At 51.0% G+C, this 23,163-nt stretch overlaps 2 protein-coding genes across 3 annotated transcripts in view; both read left to right on the forward strand.

The window, feature by feature from the left end:
• The first annotated feature begins 317 nt into the window (after positions 1-317).
• LOC144486070 (actin, adductor muscle-like) lies at positions 318-4,164 on the forward strand. The gene is made up of 3 exons (XM_078204176.1): positions 318-399; positions 565-713; positions 2,636-4,164. Exons 2-3 carry the CDS (start codon positions 588-590, stop codon positions 3,638-3,640), a joined length of 1,131 nt encoding a protein of 376 aa, XP_078060302.1. The 5' UTR covers positions 318-399; positions 565-587; the 3' UTR covers positions 3,641-4,164.
• A 10,223-nt stretch (positions 4,165-14,387) lies between these two features.
• LOC144486062 (uncharacterized) overlaps positions 14,388-23,163 on the forward strand; it is a 46,812-nt gene continuing 38,036 nt past the window's right edge. Inside the window, exons 1-3 of one of the 2 annotated variants that reach the window (XM_078204166.1) lie at positions 14,388-14,519; positions 19,532-19,638; positions 21,818-21,987. In XM_078204166.1, the coding sequence (XP_078060292.1) occupies positions 14,496-14,519; positions 19,532-19,638; positions 21,818-21,987 (301 nt within the window). In that variant the 5' untranslated portion in view covers positions 14,388-14,495. The remainder of the gene's footprint in view (positions 14,520-19,531; positions 19,639-21,817; positions 21,988-23,163) is intronic. The other variant, XM_078204167.1, reaches the window with a different exon arrangement.

A 23,163-nucleotide genomic window follows, 5' to 3' on the forward strand; every position in this document is an offset into this window, starting at 1 on the left:
AGGTGCTGTACAACTGCAAGTTGCTGATGTTCCTGCTCGTTCCCTCTGTGTCCTGGGGATTGATGTCTGAACAAGTCACCATCTAACAGGGAGGGAAATTGGGAAAAAGAGAATCCAACCAGGTGCAAAAAGGTGCGGAGAAATGTTTCAAAGTATGAATAATACCCGGAAGTCACAAAATAAATTACATAACTAGTCTCTTTCTCTGTAACTAAATTAAACTCAATTCTCAACACCTCAGTGGCTACCTTTGACCCATCCCACTAAATCTCATTGGTTGTCTGACTCATCTGATGAGAATGTAGGTGGAGCCTCTTGCACTTTAAAGAGAGAGGGTACTACAGGGAACAGCAGTTGCAGTTTGGAGACAATAGTTGGTGTGGAAATCCCTGTGAGAAGGTAATTAATGGACTGGGGAAATTACTGACAATCTGGACAATCGTTGCCCAGCACAAATTATTGTTGAGAAGGAAGTAATTTGATCAGTAATTGTTTTAAAATGTGTAGTGTGTGCTTTGGGTCTGTGTTTGTATTAATGTTTTTATTTTCCTCTCTGCCTTTCAGTCAGCTCCTGTAGATTTTAAACCATGGCTGATGATGAGATTGCAGCTCTGGTGGTTGACAATGGATCTGGGATGTGTAAGGCTGGCTTTGCAGGAGATGATGCCCCCAGGGCTGTGTTCCCCTCCATTGTGGGACGGCCCCGTCACCAGGTGAGCTCTGCAAGTAAAATGTACTAACTTGCTCTGGATTAACTCCTTGCCAAGAATGCTGGCTTCATGCTAACTACTTGCTTGAAGGAATGTAATTTGTAACACTTCCAGGCAAGTAAATGCTTGGGAGGGGGCAACATACCCATAAAAAGAGTTTGATTAGTTAAGATGACTGGGTTTGCCTGCTGGTAGTGAGCAAAAATATGCTACTTTACAAGAATTGAGCTGTGACCGGAATTAATTCTTGGCACATCAACCTTCCTGGGTTTCTGTCCACCTCTCCTCTATCTCAACCTTCCTTTGCCAAAATTAATCTGAAGGCTTCATGGAATATAAGGTGCCTTTATTGAGCGGATGGAGGCTTGACCAATGGGAAGCAGCCAGTGGAGGCTTTGAGATCTAACTTTTTTCAGGACGTGTGTGTATATCCCAAGGTGACGATTACCTGACAAACCATGGGTGTGGCCTTTTTCCTTTGCACCATTTTAAAGGGTGTTGGTAATAAGAAACTGGTGTGTGGCTGAATTACTATTCCCTCTCAGCTTCCCAAAGCTGTTAGGCTCTTTGTCCCAAAGCCCATTCCCCTGAGACCCTGAAACATTGCAGGCATCAGTAGTGTGCCTCTGTTGTGGAATGATGTTCCCTTGTCTCTTGCTCTCCTTCCCACTACCAAAAAATGGCAATCTATTGCCTTTCAGTTTTTTTTTTACATCTAGGATTTGCTAGCAAGGTTGACATTGAGCTTTGAGTGCTGCTCCTTCAGGTGAAGGAGCAGTGCTCCAAAAGCTCATGCTACCAAATAAACCTGTTGGACTTTAACCTGGTGTTGAGACTACTTGGGTTAATCTAGTAAATATTGTCCTGTTGTAGCTAGTTGAGAATGGGGTTAGGTTATGGCTAAATGTTACTGACTTGCTTAATCACTAGGTCAGGTAGCAAGCTACACCATGAAGCTAACACCAGTACAAAGGGCTGGTTCTTGACAGCCGTTGGATGGGCTGTCAAACCATCTCTGCCTGAAGATGTGTTTCCAATCCCATGGTCAATTGTAGCAGCTGAATTGTACATAAGATGTAACCGATGAGTTTGAGGGGTGAATGAACATTGGATGCTAAAAGAGGCACCTTTTCCTCATCAGTGGATCCTATACATCTGCACAAGTAGACAATGAGAACACCATCTCTTCCTCAGTATGGATTGGACATTAAATGCATGAATGGTCAGCTATTGTGTTGACTGAGGAGACACTAGTTTGGTGTTGTAATGGAATCTTCATCTAAACTTGACCATAAATCCAAAGCAGATATTTGAACATTATGAAGGTCAATGCAGCAGCATTTTCTGCACAGCAAGATTTCTCACCAGTGGGGGGAAAAAACGAACAAAGATTTGGCTGCTTCTCTTCCTCAACTGATCAAAGTGCTCACCTGAATGAATTTCATTGTTTATGGGGTTTTTGCATGCTGCATATAAATGTCATTGAATAAACTGGCTCATTCCCTCAAGCCAAGTGCCGCTATTGCCTGATCTCGCAGGTGTAGTCGAGGCCATTCACACTGAAGGAGAACCACCTGAGTCTTCCTAAACTGGTTGATAGGTGTTCATACAATATAGTATCAGTGAGAGCTTTCAACCATTCATGTCTGTAAATCCAATTGGCCCCAGCCCTTTCCCCTTTGAAAAATAACCAATTGTCCAATCAAGTTAACAATTGACTGAGTGTCCTTCCATTGCCATCTGGTTTGGAATGTGACATTTGGCTAAAGGGTCATTAACCAGAAGGCACTATTTGAAGATGGCAAAAGCATTCAGTAAACCAGCAGTTTTTCAGGTGTGGCATGAGGGTAGTAGATGTGGCCTCCTTCTGTGCTGTACTTGTAGTTCCTATGGCATGTTTAATCATTTTTTATTCCCCATTCCAGGGAGTGATGGTTGGAATGGGTCAGAAAGACAGTTACGTTGGTGATGAAGCTCAGAGCAAGAGAGGCATTCTGACCCTGAAGTACCCAATCGAGCATGGGATTGTGACCAACTGGGATGACATGGAGAAGATCTGGCACCACACCTTCTACAATGAACTGCGAGTGGCCCCAGAGGAGCACCCTGTTCTCCTCACAGAGGCACCTCTCAACCCCAAAGCCAACCGGGAGAAGATGACCCAAATCATGTTTGAGACCTTCAACGCACCAGCCATGTATGTTGCCATTCAGGCTGTGTTGTCCTTGTATGCCTCTGGTCGTACAACTGGCATTGTGTTAGATTCTGGTGATGGTGTTTCCCACACTGTGCCAATCTATGAAGGATATGCCTTGCCTCATGCCATCCTGAGGTTAGATCTGGCTGGCCGGGATATCACTGAATATGCAGTGAAGATCTTGACTGAACGTGGCTACTCCTTCACTACCACGGCTGAGAAGGAGATTGTACGTGACATCAAGGAGAAACTTGCCTACGTGGCCCTTGATTTTGAATCTGAGATGCAGACAGCCAGCTCCTCTTCAGCCTTGGAGAAAAGTTATGAGCTCCCTGATGGTCAAGTCATTACCATTGGTAATGAGCGTTTCAGGTGCCCAGAAGCCCTTTTCCAACCATCCTTCCTTGGGATGGAATCTCATGGGATCCATGAGACCTGTTTCAATAGCATCATGAAATGTGATGTAGATATCAGGAAGGATCTGTATGCCAACACTGTCTTGTCTGGTGGGACCACCATGTTCCCAGGTATTGCTGATCGGATGCAGAAGGAAATCACAGCCTTGGCTCCGAGCACAATGAAGATAAAGATCATTGCTCCACCTGAGAGGAAGTATTCAGTGTGGATCGGAGGCTCCATCTTGGCTTCACTCTCCACCTTCCAGCAAATGTGGATCAGTAAGCAGGAGTATGATGAGTCTGGCCCCTCCATAGTCCATCGCAAGTGTTTCTAACCTTTAAGAAGCAGACCTGATTTAAAGGAGTCTGACTCAGTCATACCTTGTAACATTTTTCAAAGTGGCTTTTTTAAACACCATTGCATGGTATAAATGGCCAGTCTTAACTTTATCTAGTTGCCTTGGATAGAGAGCATTTTGAGGATGGAATAAGGCCTGTCCAGTTGCCCACTTGCTATCCTGGTAATCCCATCTCGCCTAATGGAGGCTGAGTGTTCACTTTCCGATGCATTATATACTCACTGCCCCCTCTCCCTAAAAGGACAAGGTCTCCTGTGAGCAGATCCACCCTTACCAAGTGGCCTTGGGTTTGAATCCTATTGACAGTAACATTCATTTTGTACATATTAATGTTGAATGTGTATGTCTAAGTTGACAGTGTGGTGTAGCAAGGTGCTGAGTAGGAGCTTTTCACTGGGATTGTGGTAAGCAAAAGTTCTCCATGTTTGTTAAATCTCTGCAAATTGTTAATTATGTCTTGCACCTGTGCACTTAACACCAATAAAATGATTTTGACAGAACATCTTGTGAGACTGTCTATGGGAATCTTGCCATACACTAAAATGCCACTCAGCCCATCATGCCAGATGACATCTAATTAATCTTGCCTGCTGCGCTCTCACTGGGAAATCTTAAACTTAATCTCGTGCCATGAATTGAATCTTATTACAATCCAGAGTCTTAGTGCAGCTTTCTTTTGGTTGCAACATTAACTCAGTACTACACAAAATGCACCAGAATTTAATATCCATGCTGTCTCTAGAGATCAACTCATCTCGCACTGTTTTTTCCCTGTAAACACTCATAGAATCCTACAGTGCAGGAGGAGGCCATTTGGCCCATCAAGTCTGCACCAACCACAATTCCATAACCTCCATGCATTTACTCTAACTAGCCCCCCCACCCCCAACACTAAGACAATTTTAGCATAGCCAATTCCCATTGATTATCTGAACCCCTCCTTAATAGAAACATAGAAAAACTACAGCACAAAACAGGCCCTTCGGCCCCACAAGTTGTGCTGAACATATCCCTACTTTTTAGGCCTACCTATAACCCTCCATTCTATTAAGTCCCATGTACTCATCCAGGAGTCTCTTAAAAGACCCTATTGAGTTTGCCTCCACCACCACTGACGGCAGCCGATTCCACTCACCCACCACCCTCTGTGAAAAACTTCCCCTGTATCTACCCCCCAGCACCTTAAACCTGTGTCCTCTCGTAGCAGCCATTTCCACCCTGGGAAAAAGCCAGAGTCCACCCGATCTATCCCTCTATTAGGTCTCCTCTCATCCTACGTCTCTCCAAGGAGAAAAGACCGAGCTCCCTCAGCCTAGCCTCATAAGGCATGCCACTCAATCCAGGCAACATCCTTGTAAATCACCTCTGCACCCTTTCAATCTTTTCCACATCCTTCCTGTAATGAGGCGACCAGAACTGAGCACAGTACTCCAAGTGGGGTCTGACGAGGGTCTTGTATAGAGGGTCTTTTTGAGGGATATCTGCCTCCACCAAGCCTTCCGCACAACTGTAGGATTCACTGGTTCACGGGCTCCGAAGACTGCCCTTTCTGCGGCCTTGTGGAGTCCGTGGACCATGTCTATGTTGTGTGTCTTAGGCTGCACTCCCTTTATGTTTTCCTAAAGAACCTTTTGATGTTTTGTCTGCACTTCAGTCCCACGCTCCTGATCTACGGACACCCGGTGCGGGGAGGGTCGGGATGGCGACCTCCTCCTGAACCTGCTCCTGGGCCTGGCGAAACGCGCCATTTACCGGTCCAGGCTGCGGGCAATCGAGGGGGCCGTCCATCCTGACTGTCTTCCCCTCTACCGCGGCTACGTTCGCAGCCAGGTGTCCCTGGAGAGGGAGCATGCGGTGTCCACGGGCAAGGTTGACACTTTCCACGCCCGCTGGGCACCACAGGGGTTGGGGTGCATTATTGACCCCAATAATTACATTTTAATTTGATGTTTTTAAGTTTCCTTTGTACTTTGATTTCTGTTCGGGCTGTTCCCCCTCCTTTTTGGGGAGCTGCCCCTTTTACTTTGTCCTGATTTAATCTGAGTTTGTTTACTTGGTTTGGTTTGACCTAAAAAGAGGACAAGAGTGCACATTCCAGATCTTAACACTGATTTTGGAAGGAAAAATAAGAACACAATAAAGGATTAGTTTTTCAAGAGCTGCCTTCTACCATTGCAGTTTCTCCCTACTCCTGGCTCCTCATGATTTTGAACACCTAATCTCTTCTCCCTAGAACAATCTACCCTCATAACATGCCCCTCCTCCCAAAACAACACCATCTGCACGCTCTCTAATGCTTTCGTGACCTCACCAAGGATGGTGCCCTGAATTAAACAAGATGGGTTCATGGATGAGAGGGGTGTGGAGCGATATGGTCCAAGTGCAGGTCAGTGGGACTAGGCAAAAAATGGTTCGGCACAGACAAGAAGGGCCTAAAGGCTGTTTCTGAGCTGTAATTTTCTTTGGTTCTATGGGTATTTGGCTGAGGTGAGAAAACTGGCATGCAATTCCAGGCTGTACAGCTGGCTTGTCTCTTGAAAATCCAGCACTCATGCAGGAAAAAAAGTGTGGCCCACGTGGGAAAGGCCAAAAAGTTGCCAGTAATCCAAAGATTGGGTACCATTTTTCAAGGGCATTCCAATAAAGCTTTGTGCACATGAAGGGGGAGATAGCCATAGTGGGATTGAAACTTTGTAATTTGGAGCAGTGTGACAAAGAGATGCGGTAAATCTAATTTTCTTTTTTGTTTCAGTTATAAGTTTAGTGGTCTAATTAATTGGTTAAAAAGGAGTTGCCCCATCCAAATAGCTGAGTGGCAGTTATCTGTCAATGATGCGAAGCCTGATTGGAGGCAAAAGGTGTAAATTGCATTCTTCTGTTTGAAGCCTAACTGGTGTGCGAGTCATCTCAGCTGAGCTCAATATAAGACAGAGGCAGAGGTGCACTCTGAGCTTTGTTCACCTGAAGTTGGAGGCAGCCAGAGTGGGATTGAAATTTGGTAATTTCATAGATTCTATGAAATCGACCATGCTGCCCGACTGAACTAAAACCCCCTACGCTTCCAGGGACCATATCCCTTTATTTCCATCCTATTCATGTATTTGTCAAGATGCCCCTTAAAAGTCACTACCGTATCGGCTTCCACTACCTCCCCCGGCAACGAGTTCCAGGCACCCACTACTCTCTGTGTAAAAGATCTGCCTCGTACATCTCCTTTAAACCTTGCCCCTCGCACCTTAAACCTGTGCCCCCTAGTAATTGACTCTTCCACCCTGGGAAAAAGCTTCTGACTATCCACTCTGTCCATGCCCCTCATAATCTTGTAGAACAACAAAGAACAATACAGCACAGGAACAGGCCCTTCGGCCCTCCAAGCCCGCGCCGCTACCTGGTCCAAACTAGACCATTCTTTTGTATCCCTCCATTCCCACTCCATTCATGTGGCTATCGAGATAAGTCTTAAACGTTCCCAGTGTGTCCACCTCCACCACCTTGCCCGGCAGCGCATTCCAGGCCCCCACCACCGTCTGTGTAAAATACATCCTTCTGATATCTGTGTTAAACCTCCCACCGCCGCCCCTCACCTTGAACCTATGACCCCTCGTGAACGTCACCACCGACCTGGGGAAAAGCTTCCCACCGTTCACCCTATCTATGCCTTTCATAATTTTATACACCTTTATCAGGTCACCCCTCATCCTCCGTCTTTCCAGTGAGAACAACCCCAGTTTACCCAATCTCTCCTCATAACTAAGCCCTTCCATACCAGGCAACATCCTGGTAAACCTCCTCTGCACTCTCTCCAAAGCCTCCACGTCCTTCTGGTAGTGTGGCGACCAGAACTGGACGCAGTATTCCAAATGCGGCCGAACCAACGTTCTATACAACTGCAACATCAGACCCCAACTTTTATACTCTATGCCCCGTCCTATAAAGGCAAGCATGCCATATGCCTTCTTCACTACCTTCTCCACCTGTGACGTCACCTTCAAGGATCTGTGGACTTGCACACCCAGGTCCCTCTGCGTATCTACACCCTTTATGGTTCTGCCATTTATCGTATAGCTCCCCCCTACGTTAGTTCTACCAAAATGCATCACTTCGCATATATCTGGATTGAACTCCATCTGCCATTTCTTTGCCCAAATTTCCAGCCTATCTATATCCTTCTGTACCCTCTGACAATGTTCCTCACTATCTGCAAGTCCAGTCATTTTTGTGTCGTCCGCAAACTTACTGATCACCCCAGTTACACCTCCTTCCAGATCGTTTATATAAATCACAAACAGCAGAGGTCCCAATACAGAGCCCTGCGGAACATCACTCGTCACAGGCATCCAGCCGGAAAAAGACCCTTCCACTACCACCCTCTGTCTTCTGTGACCAAGATGTGGAGATGCCGGCGTTGGACTGGGGTGAACACAGCAAGAGTTTTAACAACACCAGGTTAAAGTCCAACAGGTTTATTTGGTAGCAAATACCATTAGCTTTCGGAGCTCTGCTCCTTCGTCAGATGGAGTGGAAATGTGCTCTCAAACAGGGCACAGACACAAAATCAAGTTACAGAATACTGATTACAGAATACTGATACTTTGCCTATCAATACTCTTGAGGGTTCTGCCATTTACTGTATATTTCCTATCTGTATTAGACCTTCCAAAATGCATTACCTCACATTTGTCCGGATTAAACTCCAACTGCCATCTCTCTGCCCAAGTCTCCAACTGATCTATATCCTGCTGTATCCTCTATTGGTCCTCATCGCTATCCGCAAATCCACCAACCTTTGTGTCGTCCACAAACTTACTAATCAAACCAGTTACATTTTCCTCCAAATCATTTATATATATTACAAACAGCAAAGGTCCCAGCACTGATCCCTGAGGAACGCCACTTGTCACAGCCCTCCATTCAGAAACGCACCCTTCCACTGCTACCCTCTGTCTTCTTTGACCGAGCCAATTTTGTATCCACCTTGCCAGCTCACCTCTGATCCCATGCGACTTCACCTTCTGCACCAGTCTGCCATGAGGGACCTTGTCAAAGGCCTTACTGAAGTCCATGTAGACAACATCCACTGCCCTACCCTCATCAATCATCTTTGTCGCTTCCTCGAAAAACTCAATCACTTAGGAGCATGAAGGTGGCAGAAAGTGTCATAGACAGGAGTTTTAGAGACGTGGTCGCACCCAAGGTGCAGGCAGATAGATGGGTGACCACTAGAAGGGGCAGGCAGTCAGTGCAGGAATCCCCTGTGGTCGTCACCCTCTCTAACAAGTATACCGTTTTGGATACTGTTGGGGGGGAATGGCCTATCAGGGGATAACAGCAGCAGCAGTCAGAGCAGTGGCACCACAGCTGGCTCTGTTGTTAAGCAGGAAGGGACAAAGAGTGCTAGAGCAATAGTTTTAGGGGACCCTACAGTTAGGGGTGCGGATAGGTGCTTCTGTGGATGTGAAAGAGACTCCAGGATGGTATGTTGCCTCCCTAGTGCCAGAGTCCAGGATGACTCTGGGCAGAAAGCATTCTGAAGGGAGGTTGTGGTACATATTGGTACTGACAACATAGGTAGGAAGAGTGATGAGGTCCTGCAGCAGCAGATTAGGGAGTTGGGTAGAAAGTTAAAAAGCAGAGCCTCTAGGGTTGTAATCTCAGGATTACTCCCTGTGCCACGTGCCAGTGAGGCGTGAAATAGGAAGATAGTACAGCTCAACATGTGGCTAAACAGCTGTTGTAGGAGGGAGGGTTTCAGATACCTGGACCATTGGGATCTCTTCCAGAGCAGGTGGGACCTGTACAGGAAGGAAGGGTTGTATTTAAACTGGAGGGGCATAAATATTCTGGTCGGGAGGTTTGCTAGTGTCACATGGGAGGATTTAAACTAGTTTGGCAGGGGGTGGGAACCAAAGCAAAGGTGAATTAACTGAAGGGGAACTAGAGAGTAGGTTGTAAGACCAGAGGAATAGCAGACAGGGTGTGGTTGCTGATCAGAGGGTCTGGTGGACAGAAGTGCATTTGTTTCAATGCGAGAAGTGTAACAGGTAAGGCAGATGAATTTTGAGCTTGGATTAGTACTTGGAACTATGATGTTGTTGCCATTACAGAGACTTGGTTAAGGGAAGGACAGGATTGACAGCTTAACATTCCAGGATACAGATGTTTCAGGTGGGATAGAGGGAGATGTAAAAGGCATGGGGGAGTTGCACTACTGGTTAAGGAGAATATCACAGCTGTACTGCAGGACGAAACCTTGGAGGGCTCATACAGCGAAACAATATGGGTAGAGCTCAGGAATAGGGAGGGTGTAGTCACAATGTTGGGGGTTTACTATAGGTCACCCAATAGCCAGCGGGAAATAGAGGAACAGATATGTAGACAGATTTTGGCAAGGTGTAAAAGTAACAGGGTTGTTGTGGTGGGAGATTTTAACTTCCCCCATATTGACTGAGACTCACTTAGTGCTAGGGGCGTGGATGGGGCAGAGTTTGTAAGGAGCATCCAGGAGGGCTTCTTGAAACAGTATGTAGATAGCTCAACTAGGGAAGGGGCCGTACTGGACCTGGTATTGGGAATGAGTCCGGTCAGGTGGTCGACATTTCAGTAGGGGAGCAGTTCGGGAACAGTGACCACAATTCAGTAATCTTTAAGGTACTGATGGATAAAGATAAGTGTAGTTCTCAAGTTAAGGTGCTAAACTGGGGGAAGGCTAATTACAACAATATTAGACAGGAACTGAAGAATGTAGATTGGGGGTAGATGTTTGAGGGCGAATCAACATCTGGCATGTGGGAGGCTTTCAAGTGTAAGTTGATAGGGATTCAGGACCGGCACATTCCTGTAAGGATGAAGGATAAGTATGGCAAGTTTCGGGAACCTTGGATAACGAGAGATATTGTGAGCCTAGTCAAAGAGAAAAAGGAAGCATTTGTCAAAGCTAGGAGGCTGGGAACATACGAACCAAGTGTGAAATACAAGGAAAGTAGAAAGAAACTTAAGGAGTCTGGAGGGCTAAAAGGGGTCACAAAAGGATCATGGGCTAGCAGGATTAAGGAAAATTCCAAGGCTTTTTATACATATATAAAGAGCAAGAGGGTAGCCAGGGAGAGGGTTAGCCCACTCAAGGACAGGGGAGGGAATCTATGCATGGAGCCAGAGGAAATGGGTGAGGTATTAAATGAGTACTTTGTGTCAGTATTCACCAAAGAGAAGGACTTGGTGGATGATGAGTCTGGGAAAGGGTGTGTAGATAGTTTGAGTCATGTTGAGATCAAAAAGGAGGTAATAGGGTTCTTGAAAAACATTAAGGTAGACAAGTCCCCAGGGCCCTATTGGGATATACCCCAGAATACTGAGAGAGGCAAGGGAGGAAATTGCTGGGGCCTTGAGAGAAATCTTTGTATCCTCACTGGCTACAGGGGAGGTAGACTGGGAGGGAAGGGAAGCAGAGACTGATAGCCAAGTTCCGCACACATGAGGACGGCCTCAACCGGGATCTTGGGTTCATGTCACACTATCTGTAACCCCCATGACTTGCCTGGGCTTGCAAAATCTCACTAACTGTCCTGGCCGGAGACATTACACATCTCTTTAACCTGTGCTTAACTCTCTCTCTACTCACATTGTCTGTACCTTTAAGACTTGATTACCTCTAACGACTCGTATTCCAACCATTATTTTGTAAATTGAGTTTGTGTCTTTATATGCCCTGTTTGTGAACAGAACTCCCACTTACCTGATGGAGGAGCAGCGCTCCGAAAGTTAGTGGCTTGTGCTACCAAATAAACCTGTTGGACTTTAACCTGGTGTTGTGAGACTTCTTACACGGGAGGTCCCAGAGGATTGGACAATAGCCAATGTTGTTCCTTTGTTTAAGAAAGGTAGCAAGAATAATCCAGATAATTACAGGCTGGTATGACAGTGCGAGGGAAATTGTTGGAGAGAATTCTTTGAGGCAGGATTTATTCCCGCTTGGAAATAAGTGGACGTATTAGTGAGAGGCAACATGGTTTTGTGAAGGGGAGGTCGTGTCTCACTAACTTGATCGAGTTTTTCAAGGAAGTGACAAAGATGATTGATGAGGGTAGGGCAGTGGATGTTGTCTACATGGACTTCAGAAAGGCCTTTGACAAGCTCCCTCATGGCAGACTGGTGGTGTTCCTTGAGGTTCAGTGCTGGGACCGTTACTGTTTGTGATATATATAACTGATTTGATTAGTAAGTTTGCTGACGACAAAGGTTGGTGGATTTGCGGATAGCGATGAGGACCATCAGAGGATACAGCAGGATATAGATTGTTTGGAGACTTGGGCGGAGAGATGGCAGATGGAGTTTAATCCGGACAAATGAGGTAATGCATTTTGGAAGGTCTAATACTGATGGGAAATGTACAGTAAATGGCAGAACCCTTAAGAGTATTGATAGGCAAAGTGATCTGGGTGTACAGGTAGATAGGTCACTGAAAGTGGCAACGCAGGTGGAGAAGGTAGTCAAGAAGGCATATGGCATGCTTGCCTTCATCGGCCGGGGCATTGAGTTTAAAAATTGGCAAGTCATGTTGCAGCTTTATAGAAACTTAAGTTAGGCCGCACTTGGAATACAGTGTTCAATTCTGGCCGCCACACTACCAGAAGAATATGGAGGCTTTGGAGAGGGTACAGAAAAGATTTACCAGGATGTTGCCTGGTATGGAGGGCATTAGCTATTGGAGTTTGGAGAAACTTGGTTTGTTCTCACTGGAACGAGGGAGGTTGAGGGGCGAGCTGATTGAAGTCTACAAGATTATGAGGGCCATAGACAAAGTGGATAGTCAGCTTTTTCCCAGGGTAGAAGAGTCAATTCCTAGAGGGCATAGGTTTAAGGTGCGAGGGGCAAGCTTTAAAGGAGGTGCACGAAGCAAGTTTTTTTACACAGAGGGTGGTGGGTGCCTGGAACTCACTGCTGGGGAGGTCGTGGAAGCAGATACGATAGTGACTTTTAAGGGACATCTTGACAAATACATGAATAGGATGGGAATAGAGGGATATGGTCCCCGGAAGGGTAGGGGGTTTTAGTTCAGTCGGGCAGCATGGTCGGTGCAGGCTTGGAGGGCCGACGGGCCTGTTCCTGTGCTGTAATTTTCATTGTTCTTTGTTAAACAATGCAAGGACCCTTTCACCCCTCAGCACCACTCCTCTGACAGGGCTGTGCCAGTGTCATTTTCCCTCAAAGATGATGGATACAAACCTGTGACTCCTTGGTGAATCTGCTATTACTGCAGGGAGAAAAAGAGGGATTTGAAGGGAACAGAGTGGATGTCAGGGTTGTTGTTGCACCTGGGATTGTCGACAAGAGTCAAGAACGAAATGGTCATCTCCCAAGCAAGGCTGCGAGGAACCACAGATGTTCCCCATTGTTGGGAACCTTCTTTAAAATTAAGGAGTTCACCCATTTAAGATTGAGATGAGGATTAACTTCTTCTTTCAAGAGTGTTGTTAGTGTCTGGAATTTTCATCCTTGACAGTAGTGGTGGGGTTGGGTCATTGAATATATTCAAGGTTGAGTTTGAGAATTTTTAATTGATCAATTTGTAACCCTTCTAGTGTTAACTCTTGGGATTGAAGGTCAACAGGGGCTAGGTTAATTCGCACTGTGCTGTCTGGATCTGGAATGCGCTGTTTGAAAGACAGCTTTAATAACAAGCTTTAATAACTGTCAAAGCGGAAAGTTGTGGAAATACTCAGCAGTTCAGGTTGTATCTGTGGAGGGAGAGTTGAGGTTTCGGGTGCATTTTGATCTGAAACGTTAATGCTGTGTCTGCCCAGGGTTAGAAGCTTCGAGAATATTCTTCCAGCAATTGATGCAGCAATCTTCCAACCATCTTGCAACAAAGGCAAATGTTATCTCGGGTTAAATACAGCCCCAAATGAATCCTCCCCCATTTATCTCGCAAAATGCAAAACTAATGTCACTTAAAATTGCTGGAGCCAAGAAGTCATAAAGTGAATTTGTCTAGCGCCAGGCACAGCCTCAGGCTGAGGTTTGACTGAACTGGGTGATAACCGAGGCTGACAGAGGTACTGGCCGAGGAATCCATCTGAGAGGATTCACCCTGGCCCAGAGGCACCGCGCCCGCACCCTCCGCACCCTCACCCTCTGCACCCTCCGCGCCCTCCCTCACACTCACCCTCCTGGGCGGTCTCGGCGAATGACGGTTGGGCAGTGCGCGGCGTTTGAGTGACAGTTGGGCAGTGGGCGGGGTTTGAGTGACAGTTGGGCAGTGGGCGGGGTTTGAGTGACAGTTGGGCAGTGGGCGGGGTTCCGCTGATTGACAGGCAGTCAATCGGTGGGGTCTCAGTCCTTGGCATCTGGGCGGGGTTCCGGTGACTGGCAGGTGGGAGATGGGCGGAGTTTCCGTGAGTGACAGGCGGGCAGAAGGCGGGGTTTCGGTGATTGGCAGGTGGCTGGGTTTGCGATGAGTGATAGGCGGAATTCCGGCGACTGGCAGGTGGGTGATGGGCGGGGTTACGGTGATTGACAGGCAAGGTGTGGGCGGGGTCCCGGTGATTGGCAGGCAGGTAGCGGGCGCGGTTACGGTGATTGGCAGGCAGGGTGTGGGCGGAGTTCCGGTGATTGGCAGGCAGGTAGCAGGCGGGGTTAGGGTGATTGACAGGCAGGGTGTGGGAGGGGTTCCGGTGATTGGCAGGCAGGCAGCGGGCGGGGTTAGGATGATTGACAGGCAGGGTGTGGGCGGGGTTAAGGTGATTGACAGGCGGACGTCCTCGCTGCACCGTCCGCTGTCCGGTTTCGGGCCTCAGGCCGTAGGGAGGGTCTGACCGCGGAATCCGGCGGCGCCATGGAGCGGGGCGGCGTGCCGGTGGTGAGTGAATCCAGAGTCACGCCGGGCTCAGCGGGCGGGGAGTAGGCCCGAGGGGAAGCCGAGCGTCCCGGAGTGGTTAGTGCAGCACAGCCCGGGAGAGCGCCCCTAAACACCGGCAGCAACCCCCTAAACACCGGCAGCAACCCCCTAAACACCGGCAGCAACCCCCTAAACACCCCCATCAACCCCCTAAACACCCCCATCAACCCCCTAAACACCCCCATCAACCCCCTAAACACCCCCAGCAACCCCCTAAACACCCCCATCAACCCCCTAAACACCCCCAGCAACCCCCTAAACACCCCCATCAACCCCCTAAACACCCCCAGCAACCCCCTAAACACCCCCATCAACCCCTAAACACCCCCAGCAACCCCCTAAACACCCCCATCAACCCCCTAAACACCCCCAGCAACCCCCTAAACACCCCCATCAACCCCCTAAACACCGGCAGCAACCCCCTAAACACCGGCAGCAACCCCCTAAACACCCCCAGCAACCCCCTAAACACCCCCATCAACCCCCTAAACACCGGCAACAACCCCCTAAACACCCCCAGCAACCCCCTAAACACCCCCAGCAACCCCCTAAACACCCCCATCAACCCCCTAAACACCCCCAGCAACCCCCTAAACACCCCCATCAACCCCCTAAACACCCCCAGCAACCCCCTAAACACCCCCATCAACCCCCTAAACACCCCCAGCAACCCCCTAAACACCCCAGCAACCCCCTAAACACCCCCATCAACCCCCTAAACACCGGCAGCAACCCCCTAAACACCCCCATCAACCCCCTAAACACCCCCAGCAACCCCCTAAACACCCCCATCAACCCCCTAAACACCGGCAGCAACCCCCTAAACACCGGCAGCAACCCCCTAAACACCCCCATCAACCCCCTAAACACCCCCAGCAACCCCCTAAACACCCCCATCAACCCCCTAAACACCCCCAGCAACCCCCTAAACACCCCCATCAACCCCCTAAACACCCCCAGCAACCCCCTAAACACCCCCATCAACCCCCTAAACACCGGCAGCAACCCCCTAAACACCCCCAGCAACCCCCTAAACACCGGCAGCAACCCCCTAAACACCCCCATCAACCCCCTAAACACCCCCATCAACCCCCTAAACACCCCCATCAACCCCCTAAACACCCCCAGCAACCCCCATCAACCCCCTAAACACCCCCAGCAACCCCCTAAACACCCCAGCAACCCCCTAAACACCCCCAGCAACCCCCTAAACACCCCCATCAACCCCCTAAACACCCCCATCAACCCCCTAAACACCCCCATCAACCCCCTAAACACCCCCATCAACCCCCTAAACACCCCCATCAACCCCCTAAACACCCCCATCAACCCCCTAAACACCCCCATCAACCCCCTAAACACCCCCATCAACCCCCTAAACACCCCCATCAACCCCCTAAACACCCCCATCAACCCCCTAAACACCCCCATCAACCCCCTAAACACCCCCATCAACCCCCTAAACACCCCCATCAACCCCCTAAACACCCCCATCAACCCCCTAAACACCCCCAGCAACCCCCTAAACACCCCCAGCAACCCCCTAAACACCCCCAGCAACCCCCTAAACACCCCCATCAACCCCCTAAACACCCCCATCAACCCCCTAAACACCCCCATCAACCCCCTAAACACCCCCATCAACCCCCTAAACACCCCCATCAACCCCCTAAACACCCCCATCAACCCCCTAAACACCCCCATCAACCCCCTAAACACCCCCATCGACCCCCTAAACACCCCCATCGACCCCCTAAACACCCCCATCGACCCACTAAACACCCCCATCAACCCCCTAAACACCCCCATCAACCCCCTCAACACCGGCAGGGACCCCCTAAACACCGCCAGCAAACCCCTAAACACCCCCATCAACCCCCTCAACACCGGCAGGGACCCCCTAAACACCGCCAGCAGCCCCCTAAACACCCCCATCAACCCCCTCAACACCGGCAGGGACCCCCTAAACACCGCCAGCAAACCCCTAAACACCCCCATCGACCCCCTAAACACCCCCATCGACCCCCTAAACACCTCCATCGACCCCCTAAACACCCCCATCGACCCCCTAAACACCCCCATCGACCCCCTAAACACCCCCATCGACCCCCTAAATACCCCCATCGACCCCCTAAACACCCCCATCGACCCCCTAAACACCCCCATCGACCCCCTAAACACCCCCATCGACCCCCTAAACACCCCCATCGACCCCCTAAACACCGCCATCGACCCCCTAAACACCGGCATCAAACCCCCTAAACACCCCCATCAACCCCCTAAACACCCCCATCAACCCCCTAAACACCCCCATCAACCCCCTAAACACCCCCATCGACCCCCTAAACACCCCCATCAACCCCCTCAACACCGGCAGGGACCCCCTAAACACCCCCATCAACCCCCTCAACACCGGCAGGGACCCCCTAAACACCGCCAGCAAACCCCTAAACACCGCTAGCGACCCCTTAAACACCCTCAGCGACCCCCTAAACAGCCTCAGCCACCCCCTAAACACCCCCATCAACCCCCTAAACACCCTCAGCCACCCCCTAAACACCCTCAGCCATCCCCTAAACACCCTCAGCCACCCCCTAAACACCCCCAGGCACCCCCTAAACACCCCCAGGCACCCCCTAAACACCCCCAGGCACCCCCTAAACACCCCCAGGCACCCCCTAAACACCCCCAGGCACCCCCTAAACACCCCCAGGCACCCCCTAAACACCCCCAGGCACCCCCTAAACACCCCCAGGCACCCCCTAAACACCCCCAGGCACCCCCTAAACACCCCCAGGCACCCCCTAAACACCCCCAGGCACCCCCTAAACACCCCCTAAACACCCCCAGGCACCCCCTAAACACCCCCAGGCACCCCCTAAACACCCCCAGGCACCCCCTAAACACCCCCAGGCACCCCCTAAACACCCCCAGGCACCCCCTAAACACCCCCAGGCACCCCCAGGCACCCCCTAAACACCCCCCAGGCACCCCCTAAACACCCCCAGGCACCCCCTAAACACCCCCAGGCACCCCCTAAACACCCCCAGGCACCCCCTAAACACCCCCAGGCACCCCCTAAACACCCCCAGGCACCCCCTAAACACCCCCAGGCACCCCCTAAACACCCCCAGGCACCCCCAGGCACCCCCTAAACACCCCCCAGCCACCCCCTAAACACCCCCCAGGCACCCCCTAAACACCCCCAGGCACCCCCTAAACACCCCCAGGCACCCCCTAAACACCCCCAGGCACCCCCTAAACACCCCCAGGCACCCCCTAAACACCCCCAGGCACCCCCTAAACACCCCCAGGCACCCCCTAAACACCCCCAGGCACCCCCTAAACACCCCCAGGCACCCCCTAAACACCCCCAGGCACCCCCTAAACACCCCCAGGCACCCCCTAAACACCCCCAGGCACCCCCTAAACACCCCCAGGCACCCCCTAAACACCCCCAGGCACCCCCTAAACACCCCCAGGCACCCCCTAAACACCCCCAGGCACCCCCTAAACACCCCCAGGCACCCCCTAAACACCCCCAGGCACCCCCTAAACACCCCCAGGCACCCCCTAAACACCCCCAGGCACCCCCTAAACACCCCCAGGCACCCCCTAAACACCCCCAGGCACCCCCTAAACACCCCCAGGCACCCCCTAAACACCCCCAGGCACCCCCTAAACACCCCCAGGCACCCCCTAAACACCCCCAGGCACCCCCTAAACACCCCCAGGCACCCCCTAAACACCCCCAGGCACCCCCTATACACCGGCTGCATCCCCCCAAGCACCGCCAGGGACCCCCCCCCCCCCCAAGCACCACCAGGGACCCTCCCAAGCACCGCCAGGGACACCCCCCCCCCCCCCCCCCCCCCAAAGCACCGCCAGGGACACCCCCAGCCCCCCAAAGCACCGCCAGGGACCCCCCCAGCCCCCCAAAGCACCGCCAGGGACCACGACCACGACCACCCCCCAAAGCACCGCCAGGGACCACCCCCCAAAGCACCACCAGGGACCCCCCCCCTCCCCAAAGCACCACCAAGGACCCCCCCCCCCCCCCCAAAGCACCGCCAGGGACTCCCCCCCCAAAGCACCGCCAGGGACTCCCCCCCCCCCCCCCCCCCCCCCCCCCCCAAAGCACCGCCAGGGACCTCCCCCCCAAGCACCGCCAGGGACCCCCCCCAAGAACCGCCAGGGACCGCCCCCCCCCAGCACCGCCAGGGACCCCCCCCCCAAGCACCGCCAGGGACCCCCCCAAGCACCGCCAGGGACCCCCCCAAGCACCGCCAGGGACACCCCCCCCCCCCCCCCCCCAAAGCACCGCCAGGGATCCCCCCAGCCCCCCAAAGCACCGCCAGGAACCACCCCCCAAAGCACCACCAGGGACCCGCCCCCCCTCCCCAAAGCACCACCAGGGACCCCCCCCCCTCCCCAAAGCACCACCAGGGACCCCCCCCCCCCCCCCCAAAGTACCGCCAGGGACCCCCCCCCAAAGCACCGCCATGGACCCCCCCCCTAAGCACCGCCAGGGACCCCCCCCCAAGAACCGCCAGGGACACCCCCCCCAAGCATCGCCAGGGACCCCCCCCCAAGCACTGCCAGGGACCCCCCCCCCCCCCAAAGCACCGCCAGGGACCCCCCAGCACCGCCAGGGACCCCCCAGCACCGCCAGGGACCCCCCCCACCCAAGCACCGCCAGGGACCCCCCCAAGCACCGCACCTTTGGAAGCCTAACACCCAGTCACCCCCTCAATATCCCCAACCACCCCATCAAACAATTTGACCCTGTGCAATTAGATAGAGAATAAAGTTCCCCGTACTCTGCAGTGTACTCATTTCTTTGTTCCTCCTGTGTCTGTGAGAAGCTGAAGAGGTTAGGCACCTTCTAACAGAGATCAGTGCAGCAATATAGCTTTAATCAAACGTTGAAAAACAGTTTAAATATCTGATGTTCTGGGTTGTAATTTGAACAGACAATCAGTGACCTGTTCCTTGCCCTGTATGAGATGGGATTTGAGGAGAGGCATGTACAGGCAGCGATGCAGGCTGGGATCTTCAATGTCCAGGATGCTACTGAATGGTGAGTGACTCAGTTCAGAAGCTGCATTGAAATCTTTCTCATTCATTCTGCTTGTGGCACCAACAACAATAACAATTGGTTGCATTCATATAGCCTCCAGATTTCTGACATTTGTCTACTCATCGAACCGTGGCCTCTTAAAATCCTCTAATTTTAACCAGTCCGCCATTGGTCATTCCTTCAGCTGCCTGAACCTGACCCTCTGGAAATTCTCCCACTCCATCATTTCCACCTTCTACTTCTCCCCCCTCATTTGAAAGACACTTTGTCCAAGCCTTTGACCATTTGCTCCACTATCTCCTAATCTGTCTCAGTGTCAATCTGTGTTCGGTAGTTGCTGATGAGAAGCACCTCGGAACATTTCACTATGATGAAGGCACATTGCGTGTACTCACTGTGGGAAACGCAGACAGTGCTGCTGTGGTGCCCATGTAGTTCCCAGTTAGCTGGCCGCCAGACACCAGTGTCTGACCCCCTGTTACCAGCTCCATTTGCACTGTTACCCCTGTCTGGATCATTGCAGAGGAAGCCTGGTTTTTGGAAACATTTGGAATGGCGAATGCTTGATCCCTCAATCCCATCTGCAAGATGGAGGAGATGCTGAAGTCTGAGGTGATGTTTTTTGGGTGAATCGTTAAGCCGAGGGTGCCTGTCTTCTGGGTAGATGTAGAAGACCCCACGGTAATATTTTGAAGGTGAGCAAGGAAGTTCATAGAATCTCGACGGAGTAGGAAGAGGCCATTCGGCCCATCGAGCCTGCACCAACAACTATCCCACCCAGCCCCTAACCCCACGTATTTACCCAGCTAATCTCCCTGACACTAAGGAGCAATTTAGCATGGGCAATGCACACAACCTGCACATCTTTGGACTGTGGGAGGAAACTTTTCCGAGGAGAGGTTGGACAGGCTAGGCTTGTATCCACGACAGTTTAGAAGAGTAAGAGGTGACACAATCCTGAGGTGTATTAGAACATAGAACATTACAGCGCAGTACAGGCCCTTCGGCCCTCGATGTTGCGCCGACCAGTGAAACCAATCTAAAGCCCCTCTAATCTACACTATTCCAATATCATCCATATATTTATCCAATAACCATTTAAATGCTCTTAATGTTGACGAGTCCACTACTGCTGCAGGCAGGGCATTCCACGCCCTTACTACTCTCTGAGTAAAGAACCTACCTCTAACATCTGTCCTATATCTATCACCCCTCAATTTAAAGCTATGTCCCCTCGTGCTAGCTATCACCATCCGAGGAAAAAGGCTCTCACTGTCCACCCTGTCTAATCCTCTGATCATCTTGTGTGCCTCTATTAAGTCACCTCTTAACCTTCTTCTCTCTAACGAAAACAACCTCAAGTCCCTCAGCCTTTCCTCATACGATTTTCCCACCATACCAGGCAACATCCTGGTATATCACCTCTGCACCCTTTCCAACATTGACGGTGTGAATGTGGGAGAATCTAGAAATAGGGGTCGCTGTTTAAAAATAAAGTTATCGTTTATTTATTAGTCACAAGCACGCTTACGTTAACACTGCAATGAAGTTACTGTGAAATTCCCCTAGTCATCATACTCCTGCGCCTGTTCGGGTACACTGAGGGAGAATTTAGCACTGCCAATGCACCCTAACCAGCACGTCTTTCAGACTGTGGGAGGAAACCGGAGCACCAGGAGGAAACCCACGCAGACACGGGGAGAATGTGCAGATTCCACACAGACAGTGACCCAAGCCAGGAATCGAACCTGGGTCCCTGTGAGGCAGCAATGCTAACACTGTGCTGCCATGCCGGGTTTCTCATTTAACATGGAGATGAGGAGAACGTTTTTCTGAGAGTGGTGAGTCTCTGGAACTCTCTTTCTCAAGGGAGTGGAAGCAGAATCTTTGGATATTTTATTATCCGAGCGAGATAAATTCTTGATTAACAAGGGGGTTGGGGGGGTGAAAGGTTATCAGGTACGCAGGCGGTTACAATCAGATCAGCCATGATCTTATTGAATGAAGGAGCTGGCTTGAGGGGCTGAGTGGCTCACTTTGTGTGTTTCTCAGCATGTTTGAATGATTGTGGGATTGATGATCGGAGCTGCAGGTGTGTTACACTCAGGGAGTGTACAGCGATTAATAATTTGTTCCGGAGGCTTTGAGCAAATTAAGCTGTTTTACGACTTGGTTTCAGGTTGCTCCAAGGAGGAGATCATGCCAAGAGAGGGCAGGAGTCGAGGGGCTCAGTCGCTGGGGCGATGTCAGCATTTAACCCACCGTTTGTACAGGGACTGGCTCCAACACTGCCCCGTGCTGCAGGCAACCAGAGACACAACCCAGCCGAGACTGGCAGCCCACCACAAGGTAACGATTACAAAGACTTCTGTTTCCCCCCACCCTACCCCCTCACGCTGCTGTGTTGCTGCTGTGAGTTGTTCTGCACCCACCTGTTGCCTGTTATAAATGGAGGTCTATCTGAGGTTGGTGGTCTCACTCATGCACTGCTGTAGTCTCAACTCTCACTGCCCTGAATCATAGAATCCCTGTGGTGCAGAAGGACATTTGGCTCGTCGAGTCTGCACCGACCACAATCCTACCCAGGCCCTATTCCCGTAACCCCACATACTTACCCTGCTAATATCCCTGACGCTAAGGGGCAATTTATCACGGCCAATCCACCTAACCCACACATCTTTGGAGTGTGGGAGGAAACCGGAGCACCCGGAGGAAACCCATGCAGACACGGGGAGAACGTGCAGACTCCACACACACACTGACCTGAGGCCAGAATTGAACCCGGGTCCCTGGCGCTGAGAGGCAGCAGTGGTAATCACTGTGCTGCCCATCACCCAGTTGGTGTGGAGAAATTTGAGGGGGAGACGGTGGTGTAGTGGCAATGCCACTGGACTAGTCACCGAGGGACACAGTCTAACTTGGGTTCAAACCTCATAGATCTGGAATGTAACTTTAATCTCAGTAAGAGAGGCTGTGCCGTAAAAAAAACCCATCTGGTTCACTAATGTCCTTTAGGGAAGGAAATCTGCTGCCCTTACCGAGTCTGGCCTACATGTGACTCCAGAGCCACAGCAATGTGGCTGACTCTTAACTGCCTCTGAAATGGCTGAGTGAGACACTCAGTTCAAGGGTGATTAAGGATGGGCAACAAATGCTGGCCTGGCCAGCGACGCCCACATCCCATGTCCAAATAAAGAAAAACAAAAGTTCATCATGGTCCAGATCAGATCCCTGTGTTTTTAGCAGTTTTGAGGGTGGCACAGTGGTTAGCACTGCTGCCTCAAAGCGCTGGGGGCCCAGGTTCGATTCCTGGCCTGGGTCATTGTCTGTGTGGGGTTTGCATGTTCTCCCCGTGTCTGCGTGGGTTTCCTCCGGGTGCTCTGGTTTCCTCCCACACTCCAAAGATGTGCACGTTAGGTTGATTTGGCCATGGTAAATTGTCTCTTAGTGTCCAAAGATGCGTAGGTTAGGGAATTAATGGGGGGAAATATGTGGGGTTCATGGGGATAGGTGGATGGGAGTGTT

The sequence above is a fragment of the Mustelus asterias genome, unplaced genomic scaffold (genome assembly GCF_964213995.1).
Source record: "Mustelus asterias unplaced genomic scaffold, sMusAst1.hap1.1 HAP1_SCAFFOLD_282, whole genome shotgun sequence".
NCBI classification, from domain to species: Eukaryota; Metazoa; Chordata; class Chondrichthyes; order Carcharhiniformes; family Triakidae; genus Mustelus; species Mustelus asterias.